At 49.8% G+C, this 12463-nt stretch overlaps 1 protein-coding gene across 1 annotated transcript in view; it reads right to left on the reverse strand.

Annotated features, from left to right (window-relative positions):
* The window catches only part of LOC144163300 (scoloptoxin SSD976-like), a 64808-nt gene that overhangs the window by 4361 nt on the left and 47984 nt on the right, over nt 1-12463 (reverse strand). The window contains exon 5 of the mRNA XM_077694214.1: nt 4705-4812. Coding sequence (XP_077550340.1) covers nt 4705-4812 — 108 coding nt within the window. The remainder of the gene's footprint in view (nt 1-4704; nt 4813-12463) is intronic.

Below are 12463 nucleotides of genomic sequence, written 5' to 3' on the forward strand. Positions count from 1 at the left end.
ACGGATGTGTCATAAAAGACTGACCTAAAAACATGGTTAGAAATTGAGATAGTAAAAGCGTAAATAAGGTCCATGTAGTTTCGCTGGCTTGCTAAGCTCCGCTTGTTACATTTTTCACAGAGGCTTTTGACTGGGCTACTACGGAAGGCCCCAGATGCAAGGCGAAGCCCGACGTGCAGCACAGGGTCCAGCATTTTTAGGGACGTTTTAGTCGCTGACCCCTTGAAAATACTGCCATAGTCCAGCCGGGAGACGCAAAAGAAGTTGTTTGTCTGCACTATAGGATTGGTGTGAGAAGACTTTTCTTTCAGAATGTTCATTATTTTAGGCATTTTTGTCCAAAAGGGGTACTGACACAAAATTTTGAAGGCGCGCTAACTTCGGAGATAGATTGGTGTGAACACACATACATCATCTTCAAAATATCAGCGGCGAATACAGCCTAGAACATATTTAAAATCAATTTTAAAGTGTGCGAAACGCAACCGAGCAGCCAGCAGAGGACCACGCGCAATCGACATCCCAGGGATATTTTGTAAATCAACAGCACCAAAACACACCACGAGTTTGTGATTGCCGCTTCCGCACTGCCGGCGTTTTTCGCCGGCTCGCCCGGCTAGCCGCTCCAATCTGAGGGTGGAGCTTCTGCTCTCGAAAACGAACGACCCGATCGTTGGCGGCGGAGCCGCCATGATTTCGTCGGCTCATCGGGCAGCTGGCGGCGACCAAAGTTCTACACCAATTCCATGCACTCTGTTTTTACTACTTTTTATTTACATTGGAAGCGAAAAACGCCGGAGACACGAAAAACCCAATGAGCGAGCCGCACGGTCGCTGTGCAGGCGGCGGCCACGGCCGCGAAGTGGCGCAGGTCGGCGCAGGTAGCTCGACTGATAGCTTGTTACCTCTGCACGAAATTGTACCCAAGTCCAAACTATAGCAGCTTATATGAGAAAGGAGTTAATGATGCGATAGCGGGTTGCATTAAAAATTGTCATCTGCACCGCTTACAAGAGCGGCAATCGAATATCCGCCGCAGTGCTAAGCCGAACACATCTGTAGGCGGACCTGTAGGCAGTCCGGCCGGCTGCTCCCAGCGCGCGTCTTGCCACCCACTGTCTCGAGCGTCGCGCGTCGTTCTTTAGCCGCGGTAGCATTTGCACTCGCAGCGCCTGCATCACGCACACGGGCGCTTTTTAATTAAGCGGCTGACGAGATCAGTACGTGGGCGCATTCGCACAAACTGCCGGCGATGCGGATTCGACAGTACTACAGCAGCTCTGCTCTGTGATATCCCTCCGACAGTCACGTGGGCAGCTTTGTTCACACAAAATCTATCGTTTCGCGGCACCCGCTGAAACCGAAACTGTGACTGCTGCATTGAAAATGTCTCTAATTAAACAACCATCGCACGCTAAAGCAAACGAGGTTTCTACAGGTGATAAGTAGGTCACTAGCTACTTATCGAAACAAAAAAAAAACAAGATGCAAAATTTTTGTGTCAGTGGCCATTTAAGCTGTTGCAATTAGGCGATAAATGTCAGTTTGCTATATAATATTAAGCTTAAAAACTTCTGTTCCCCTCTAAAAAATTACTACACCATTAAGGGTGACAAAAGGGTCCACATGGATCCCGCGCTGCCTGGTGAACACAACGCAAGAACTTTTGCTAGGGTTTACTTTAAACCATTTGTGTCCTGCCAGTGAGTAAGTTTTTTCACTCCAAGCTGGGCTTCGCGTGCACAGATGTCCATGTTACACAATTTAAGGATATTTGCACATCGTCTACATACAAAGAGCAGAAAATTGTAAGCGGCAACGTTTTCCTAAGGGAACTCATGTTTACTATAAACAATGTGCAGCTTGGAACTCCTCTTCGCGGAACGCCATTTGCTCTTGCACGTGAACCTTTGAAAGTACACTACCAACTTTCAAGCCAAAATTTTCTTTCGGACAAATAACTAGCAAGGGTGTTCATCAAGTTGCCTGAAGCACTAAATGACTTCAGGTCGCTGGGGATCTCGTAGCGCCAAGTGGTGTCATCGGCCTTCTCGAAGTTAAAAACACCATTACACAAAACTGTTTGGGAAGGAAGGCATCCTTTACGTACAATTCTAATGCCGTAAGTTAATTTGTTTGTGGATCGCCGCGCCCTGAAACCAGCCTGGCATATCTCGAGAAGACAATTCTGCTCCAAGAAATTCAGGAGTCTCCTAGGGATAATCGCATGGAGAAACTTGCGCAGGCAGGTTGCAAGGGCGATGGTGCGATAACTTGACGATGACATTGGGTCCTTTATTTTCTTCAGAAAAGCCACTACGATGGCATCCCTCCAAGATTTTTGAAGATGCCACGAAATTCATTCTTTGTTGTATAAATCGAAAAGTGCTTTAAGGGTGTCTGCGTGTATGTGTTGTATCATTGCTTATGTAATATCTGCGCCTGGAGCTGGACGTTTACACGTGCTGAGTGCTATCTTCACCTCACTGAGTGCAAAGGGCGAGTTTTATGAGGTGTTCGACTTACTATTTTCAAGCAGACTTCTTTTCACAGAATTTTTTGTGCTTTATGAAGGTGTTTCGTTAATGTGCCGAACAGGACACGTGTTGAAAATGTTGTTCCAGTGCGTTAGCCTGGTCCTCAAGCATGTCCCCTGTTGTACTGAACACGGGAAGGCTGTTTGTTGGTTGTTGTTTGAGTTTACTTATTCGGGGTCCATGCTTTGCGTGTGTCCGTGTGTGAGCTTATGGATGTCAAGAAGGTGCGCCAACTCCCCTTTTCGCACCACGGCGCACACGCTCGCCAAGTTTACCAAGTGCTTTTGCCCGTTTAAAGGAGATGAAATTCTGTGAGGTGGGGTACAAACAAAGGATATCCCACGCCTTGTTCTCGGCCTCTCGCGTTCACCTGGAGCCCTATTTCCACACGCGCCTGCTTGGCTTGGACGCGGCAGCAGAGGCCTGGGGAATGGATTTTTCGGCGGAGTCGAGGAAGGCCACCGTGATGAGTTGGGGTGCCTCCTCCGCGTATAGATGTGTTATGGACATGCGGGGTAGTTTCGATGTTTCCGTAAATGTACAAGTGTTCGCTCTTGCTTCATTTAACCTTCTAGGGAAAGTTGAACTGTTTGGGTCTTTGCCTATGTATGATAGTGAGTTAGAGAAGGGGTCACTACAAACCCAATGCCAAAGTCAAGATGCCAGTATGTGTTGTGTCCTACATTATAATATGTGGGCTTTTTTTGGAAAGGCATGCTCCCGATGAGGATGTTAGAAACTTCTCTATCGTGTGGCCTCGGGCATCTGTGAGAGAAGTGCCCCAACGAGAATTGTGCGCATTTAGGTCGCCTATTACGATGTATGGTTCGGGAAGCTGGTCAACCAGCGCCTCGAAATCACAGCTCGAAAGTGAAAAATCAGGAGCAATGTAAAGGGAGCAAAGCCTTAATAACCGATCAAATATGGCACGAACTGCTAGAACCTCAAGGACAGTGTTCAGATTAATTAGGTGGCATTGTAAGGATTTGCAGGTGATTACGGCGACACCGCCCGAAGGGTGTGTCACACAGTCCTCGGGCTGCAGTGCAGCCATCCCTATTCTTTCTCAATGCCATATAATTATTCAATAATTTGTGTGTTTGGAAGTTAAATATGTTTCTAGCACACAGATTACTCTTGGCTGATTAGAATGCAGTATGTCGTTCACATCCTCAAGATTATTATGAAGGCCCCTAGAGGTTCAAAGAACAATATTTTCTTTTCCCATTATTAAGTGTTCGGAGCTACTGGAGTGTGATTGTTTATGTAACGTCTCTTGGGGCTGTTATTCTGCGAGGGGGGTGCCTTTTTGGGGGGTTTTGACAAAGGGACCCGTTCCTTTCACTGCGACGCAGATAGGAATGGTCTGAGTTTAATCTTGTCGTCAGATGTCCTAGGTGTGCCCAGCGGACCTGGCCCCCCCCGTACTTAACAATCTTTCGGGTGCCCTTCATGGTCAAAACAGCGAAAAAAGGGCGAAGTCCAAGATAGGGTAAACACAAACACGGCGCTGAGCACGAATACGGCCCTTCGTTGCAGCCGCCACCGCCGCGGGAGTCGGGAGTGCTACGGGTGGTACAGGCGATGCGGTGGCGGTTGGAGCCGCTGAAATTGCCTCCACATCCATCTCCTCGGTGCACTTAGGTGGACTGGGGGCCGGGGAAGCGAAGACGGGAGGGGCGGTCTCATCGGTGCTTGTTGCCGCCGCAACTCGTAAAATGGAATGCGTTTATATTCTACAGTTCAGGGGGAGGGCTAGAGCGAGAAGGAGATTCTTTTTAACTGTTGTACCGGCTCATAGAACTAAACAAGAAAACTGGTTGAGACAGAAAACCATTTGAGATAGATAAAAAGTTAAGGGGGAATTCTCGAAAAGAAAACGCCCGCTGCAGATTTTGAGAAAAAAAAAAGGCTGGGAAAAATAGGTTTTGATACAACGGCTTTGATGAAATGGCTGTCGATAATACAGCGTTCGGTAAAACGACGTTCCATAAAATGACATTCGATAAAACACGTTTAAATAAAACGGCGCTTTATAAGCTGTCGTGACTCTGTCGGCAACAGTCACGTCACGCCCTTGTGTTAAGTTGCACAGCGTTTCCTTCGTACGTTTGGGAAATGTTTGAGTAAATAATTTTGCCTCGATTTCCAGTAGGCGCTGTCTTACTCGTTCTCGTGGTGGACGCAGAGCCCCAACGCAGAGCACGTGGACCTATTTGGGCAGCGGCTGCAGGGTTCTCCTTCGGCGTACACGGGCATGCCTGCCACGTTCCCCCTGCGAAAGTTGCACGAGAGAAACCGGCGTCTACAACACACATGCGACAATGTACTCAGCTATGCTCTACAAATATTTGCGTTAACTGGTATCGCCGTACCCATTTATTGCTAAAGCCTTTTACGTCATGTTTCATGATGATGGTTGGGTTTTTATGGGGCAAGGCCGACTAAGGGAAAAGTGTGCCAAGAAAAAGTTATTTTTTAAGGACTAAGTGATAGTAAACGTAAAATATTTAACTAACATATACGTGAAATGGCATAACAGACAAAGTAGATGACTGGTGTAAAAGGCCAGGGTGTCAACATGCATGGGAATTGATGAGGTGTGAAAACTGGACACCGCTCAGAAACTTAAAAGTACCCTACTGAGTAATTATGGGGTCGTCTCCTAAAACGTACGATGGGTGTAGCGGAATGTGTTGTCTGTATAGCTGTGCGAAGTGTGCGTGTCGTGTTGTTTATAGTGCCTTGCATTCTATGAGGATGTGGATCACGGACAGGGCCTCTCCACACCTGCTGCATAGAGGTTTTTAAGATCCAGTGAGCAGGTGCGAGTGCGTTGCATGTGCCCTATCCATAATCTAGCCAAGGTGACTTCTGTGTATCTAATGCGTGCGTCGGTGGTGTATGGTCCCAAGTGTGGTTTTATTACGGGTAACTTCTCTGTTCGTACACTGCAGTGTGCGTGCCATGTTTTGCGGAGGTGGTGTTGATAGAAGGCTTGAGGTCAGTATGGAGTACTGCTGTTATGTCCAATGTATGTGCAAGGGCAGCAGCAGCGGCCATCTGATCCGCGGTCTCATTCCCAGCAATCCCAGTGTGGCCTGGAACCCAACACACGATCACCTCGAGATTTATTGCATACGCTGACATAAACGCCTTATTATTTAGAACATGGTTTTTACAGGACGTATTGTATGATAGAGCAACACTCAGCGAATCCGGGAAAGTGATAAAGTTAGATATTTTATTTTGGACTATGTGATTTAAAAAAAAGTAAAACTCCAAAGGCTTCGGCCGCAAAAATGCTGCTTTTAGAGTTCAGGGTTTTAGAGTTCCTAAAATCAGGTCTGTTTGCAGCACATGACATGGTAAGGGCAGTTTTGGTTGCGTCAATAAAAATTTCTCCGCACTTGTACTTCTCTCGCAGAAACAAAAAGTGCTGCAGAATTGCCGTTGTTGGTACTCGTTTTATATCTAGAGCTTTAAACGACAAGTCACACGACACAGCGCGAAGCTTTTATGCCGGTAAAAGGTCGGAAATAGATAATTTTCAGGAGTCTGAAAAGGTAACACCAAGTTAAATTTAGACGCTTCATCTCTCACTCGGTGTGAGACCTTACGAACATTAGATTGACGGTTTAAGAGAAGCTGGGAAGTGGTTGTATCACTGATAGCAGGTTTAAAAGGATGGCAGGTAAATTATGAAACTTTAAACGCGTACAAAAGGTCCATGTGTATTCGCTGGTGATCTAATGACCATTTGTGGCATTCGACATAGAGGCTGTGACATGACCAGTGCGAAATGCGCCAGACGCAAGTCAAAGCCCCAAGTGCAGCACTGGGTTTAGCATTTTCAGTGCTGTTTTTGTTGCCGACCCATGAACCACACTCCATAAACTACGCGAGAGCCCACCAAGCTGGTAAATTTTGTAGGCGTAGATGCATGTCTGACCAATATGACTGGTTCAAGAGGTCTTTCAGGATGTTCATCGTTTTCAAACATTTATGTTTAAGTTGCTTAATGTGAGGAATAAACGTTAATTTTTTGTTCAGCTGTACGCATAAAACTTTTGTTCCTTCTTTACAGGAATTGAGTCACCATTAACTTTAATGTCAGGGTCCGGTTGGATACCACGCCTCTTTGACAATATTGCCACGTCACAAAGCCGAGTCTAGATGGAAGGGGGCTTTAATGATTAAAAGCGGCGATCAGAATAGCTAGCAGGCACAGGCCAGGAGAGAGAAGAACACAGAGCAACCAGGCCGAGCCCCTCGCTCATAAAGCCGTGAAGCCGCTTGGCGGCGGCAGCAGCTTGCTAAAAGCTTGAGCCCCACAATACCATGTCATCGTGGCAATACCCCTCTCTTTTTCAAAGCATCGTCTCGATGCTTAACACATAGAGTTAATTAACAGATGTAGATAGAATGTAAAAAAACACACAGCAAAACAGCACGACGGAACACGCAAAAACTTCGCGGCCACTGTCAACGTGAGTGATACGGCTTCATCCGGGCAACATGAACCAATTCATGGAGTGTCCTACTTCGCCTTGACCGCAGTGTTCCTTCGGGAAGAACTTGATTGTTCACTGCGCTTACTTGTCGTCTCACTTTGTAGGGCCCGAAGTAGCAGCGTAAAAGTTTTTCCGAACGTCCCCGGAGTCACACATGGCTCCACACTCAGACTTGGACACCGGGTAGTGAAGTTACTTGTCGGTGCCGTAAGTTGTAGCGGCGGGCATGAATCGTTTGCTGGTGACGGATGCGTTGTTGCGCAAGTTGTCGGGCAGCTTCGGCGCGGCTAGCGTATTCCGTGGTGTCTCGAGTAACCTGGTGGATTTCATCCGGAAGCAGCATCGCATGCAATATAGTCGTCACTTCGCGGCCGTGGACCAACCGGAAAGGAGTAAAGTTTGTCGTTTCTTGAACTGCCGTATTGTATGCAAAGTTCACGTACGGCAGTATGTCATCCCAGTTCTTGTGATCAACATCAACGTACATTGAAATCATGTCGGCAATGGTCTTGTTCGGCCTTTCGGTCAGCACGTTTGTCTGGGGGTGATACGCAATGGCTTCGCGATGGTCGGTATGACAGTTTCTTTACCTCTTCAGTAAGTGCTGCGGTGAACGCTGTGCCTCTATCGGTTATGATGACTGATGGGGCGCCGTGACGGAGTACAATTTTATGGACGAAAAATCGGGCAATTTCTGCCGACGTTCCTTTGGGCAATGCTTTGGTTTCGCAATAACGGGAAGATAATCAGTAACGACTACAATCCACCGATTCCCAGCTGATGACGTAGAGAATGACCCTAAGAAATTCATACCGACCTGCTTAAATGGCTTGCTTGGTGGATCAACAGGCTGAATAAAACCAGCTGGTTTAGTGGTCGGTGTCTTTCGCCGCTGACAGTCACGGCATGTTTTGACGTAGCGCTTGACTTTCGGAGCCAACTTTGGCCACTCGTACTTCTTACGAAGCCTTGCGAGTGTGCGGGTGAAACACAGATGCCCTGACGAAGGGTCGTCGTGGGAGGCGTGTAGGATGTCGTCACGTAGCGCTGCTGGCACAACAAGAAGGTGGGTGGCTCCTGTAGGGTCAAATCCTTTTTTGTAAAGGACTCCGTTGTGTAGCAAAAATGACGAGAACGAGCGCTGGAAGAGCCGTGGAGGACGCGAGCTGTGACCTTCAAGGTACTCATTGAGCGGCAGAAGTTCTGGGTGCTTCTTCTGTTCTTCGGCGAGGTCTGATGGTCCCAATACTCTGAGAAAGGGTGTATCGTCTTCCTGGTCAGCAGTAACTCGCTCCAGGGGGGCTCGTGTAGGTAATCAGCGTCGGTGTGGCGTCTTCCGGACTTATTTACGACCGTCACGTCAAACTCTTGGAGCCGCAGGCTCCACCGCGTTAGACGCCCTGACGGATCTTAAAGGTTGTCAAGCCGAAACAGACAGTGGTGGTCACTGACCACAAGAAACGCCCTGCCGTAAGTACGGGCGGAATTTTGTGACTGCCCATATCACGGCCAAGCACTCCTTTTCGGTCGTTCAATAGTTTGCCTCAGCGCGTGATAACGTGCGACTTGCGTAAGCAATGACGCGTTCAGCACCATCCGGCCACTGCCCTAAGACTGCACCGAGACCGACGTTACTCGCATCGGTGTGAAGGTCGTTGTCGGCGTCTTCGTCAAAGTGTCCTAAAATAGGGATCCTTTCCAGGCGCGCCTTCAGCTCATCGAAAGCATTGGTCTGCTCAGGGTCCCAAACAAATGGCACGTCGTCCTTTGCCAGACGAGTGAGGGGATCGGCTATCTTGGAGAAATTAGCCACGAAGCGCCGGTAGTAAGCGCAGAGGCCCAAAAATCGGCGCATGGCGCACTTGTTAGCGGGCGCCGGGAATGCGCTCACCGCTACCGTCTTGTCAGGGTTGAGGCTGACACCCTCAGGACTAACCACGTGGCCGAGGAACTTGAGCTGTTGAAATGTGAAGCGACATTTTTTCTGTTTGAGCGACAGTCCCGCTGAACGGATCGCGTTCAACACGGCATGCAGGTGATCGAGATGTTCGTCGAAAGTCCGGGAAAAAATGACAACGTCATCCAGGTAAACTAGGGAGGATTGCCATTTCAGGTCCGACAGTACACTGTCCATCATTCTTTGGAAAGTCGCAGGGGCAGAGCAGAGACCGAACGAGAGCACCTTGAACTCGTATAACCCATCTGGGGTGATAAAGGCAGTCTTTTCGACGTTGCGCTTATCAACTTCGATCTGCCAATACCCGCTGCGTAAGTCGATTGAGGAGAAGTACCTGGCATGGCGTAGTTGATCTAAGGAGTCGTCAATCCGAGGCAGAGGGTAAACGTCTTTCTTCGTAATTTTGTTCAACCTCCTGTAGTCCACGCAAAACCCAAGAGTGCCGTCTCTTTTAGCCACCAGAACCACGGGTGACGCCAATGGACTCGTCGATGGTTGTATAACGTCGTCTCGCAACATTTCTTTCACCTGGCGACGTATTACATCTACCTCTTTTGGGGAGACCCTGTAGGGATGTTAACGAACAGGTCTTTCCCCTTCCTCTGTCACAATGCTGTGCCTAATGACTGCTGTCTGTCGGACCTTCGACTAAGGAGCAAACAGTCAGCAAAAGAAGCGATGATGCTGTGGAGTCGGCGCTTTTGGTCTGCCGATAGTTTCGGGTTAACCTCAACCAAATGCCTAAGTTGGAAGCGGCCTGAAGGGTTCCCGTGGTCGAGGTGCTGCTGAATGTTTTCCTTCATCCCAAAGAACGAAGGCTGTCCGGTACAGTCATACACTTCGTCCAGGTGGGCTACTCCAGTCTTTTTCACTAGGCGTTGGTGTGCGTTACCGGAGTTGGTTATCAGAATTTCCGTCCGGTGGTCGCGGAGCTCCACAAGTCCTCGAGCTATGCAAACTTGCCGGTCTAGTAAGAGGGACACGTTGCTGTCAGCGATCCCACAGGTGGCGTCGCTTTCACATTCCACCGTGACGAACAGGCTAGCTCGGGGCGGTACTGTTACATACTCGTCGAAAATGCGTAACACCGCCTTGGGTGGCTCCCCCTCGTTTCGGACAGCTCCCTGGGTAGAGAACGTCACGAGTAGCGCTCGAAGATAAATAATAGCGCCGTACTGATGAATGAAGTCTAATACCAATATCAGCTGCTTGGAACATTCCCGCAGCACTAGGAAGCAGCCAGGGAAATGTCCGCCACGTATCTGGATCCTGGCAGTACATACGCTGATCGGCGTTACCAGATGACCATTAGCCGTACCGATCTGTGGACCGTGCAATGGTGTTACTTTTTTCAGTTTGGAGGCTAGCTCGCTACTAATCACCGAAAAATCGGCGCCGGTATCTACCAACGCCGTCACGTGGTCACTATCGACCATAACCGCAATATCGGCCGAAACTACTTTGCAGTCGTGATTGCGCGTCGACGGAGCTGGTGGGGTCAAGTCGTCGGTGGGGACTGCTGAGGTCGAGTCGGGTTCTGAACAGACTCCGGCGAAGTCGTCTGTATGGAACGTTGATGTCGAGTCGGGTTGTGAGCGGTTTCGTGGGGTACGTGGAGGATGCTGACCTTTCTGAGCGGCGGCGGTCCCACCTCCGGAGGACGCCATCTTTAGTTTCCCCGCTTAGGACTCTGGGTCCGGCCGCTGGTCGTCCCCGAAGAGAATGGACGTCTAGGTTACGTGAAGCGTCGTGGCGACGGCGACCGATACTCATGGCGCTGCGCGGGCGGCGAACGGCGCAGGTGGGCGGCCAGGTACTCTTGGATGTCGTGGGGACGTTCACCGTAGCGCGGTCGTGGAGCATCAGGTCAAAACCCCCGTAGTCCCATCTTTCGATATGGGCAATGGCGAAGAACATGTCCGGCTTCTCCGCAGTGGTAACATAGAGGCCTGTTGTCGGCCGTGCGCCAAATGGTATCTTTCATTGCGTAATGGCCTGGTTCAGTTCGCGGCGCATCATCGGAATATCACTGAAATAGCGGCCTAGGCTGAGGTTGTTGTGCCGGACCATGGGGGCAGTTGGGCGTGGCATGTCAGTGTACGCTATGACGGGGGAGGGGGCAGTAGGGATGCTATGCGATGAAGTAGAGGTTCGCATCGCGTGCCGAATTTCTTCGTGGAGAACGCCGAAAATGGCGTCGACGTTTGGCTGGTGACCGGCGACGTGGAGCTTCACCAGCTCCTCCCACAAGATCCTTCTAATAATCTCTCGGAGATCTGATGTGCCGCAATTACCCGTGGACAGCGAATGGCAGTTGGAAGTTCGAATGGCAGTGGGTGCTCCATCGTGGTCGCTTCCCGGGCGAAGTAAGCTACGGTGGCAGGTGGATCACGCACAAGCCCCGCAAACAGCTGTTCCTTTACGCCGCGCATTTTATGGCGCACCTTCCTTTCTTCGGGCATGTTAGGATCGGCTCGCCTGAATAGCCGACACATGTCCTCAACGAACATGGCAACCGACTCATTTGGCTTCTGCACGCTCACCTGGAGAGCTAGCTCAGCCTTCTCTTTCCGCTCGCTGTCACCGTAGGTGGCGAGCAGCTTCCGCCGAAATTCTGGCCACGTTTCCATAGAAGCTTCATTCTTTGCGAACCAAGTCCTAGCGTTCTCTTCGAGAGCGTAATACACATGCTTGAGCTTCCGCACCTCGTCCCACTCGTTGAACGCCACCACACGTTCGAAGCTGTCCAGCCAATCTTCGGCGTCCTCAAACCTCTCACCGTAGAATGGTCTCGGAGTGCGCGGAGTATGGAGCACCACTGGCGGGGCTTGCGTTCTTGTCTAGCTCGCCGTTGAAACCATCACGACCCTGCTCGGCGCGGCCCTGGTTGGCGTTGCAAGGCGGCCGAACTCAGGCTGAAGGCCACGCAGGCGCCGGCTGGTCTTGTGGACGAGTGTTGTGTCCACCGAGGCCGAACCAGTAGCGAAGCAATCGTCCAGATCAAAGTTCATGGACAGCTACCCCGCACCTCTACCAAAATGTCACGTCACAAAGCCGAGTCCAGATGGAAGGGGGCTTTAATGATTGAAGAGCGGCGATCCGAACAGCTAGCAGCCGCAGCCCAGGAGAGAGAATAAGAACACAGAGCAACCAGGCTGACCCCCCCCCCCATAAAGCCGTGCAGCCGCTTGGCGGCGGCAGCAGCTTGCTAAAAGCGTGAGCCCCACAATAATAATGTCATCGTGGCAATATGATGCAGGTACTTTTCGGGGGATTAAGTTTAAAACTATTTTGATCGGCCCAGAGAGAGAGCGTATTAACACCAAGCTGCCCTTGACGTTCACAGATGGAAAGATTACAAGATTTCAAGAATATCTGTGCATCATCCACATACATAAAATAAGATATTGTTGGTGGCAGTGCTTTTCCCAATGAATTCATCTGTACAAGAACCA

Source organism: Haemaphysalis longicornis, unplaced genomic scaffold (genome assembly GCF_048455015.1).
Source record: "Haemaphysalis longicornis isolate Haplotype H1 unplaced genomic scaffold, Haemaphysalis longicornis Haplotype H1 scaffold_1, whole genome shotgun sequence".
Taxonomy (NCBI): Eukaryota; Metazoa; Arthropoda; class Arachnida; order Ixodida; family Ixodidae; genus Haemaphysalis; species Haemaphysalis longicornis.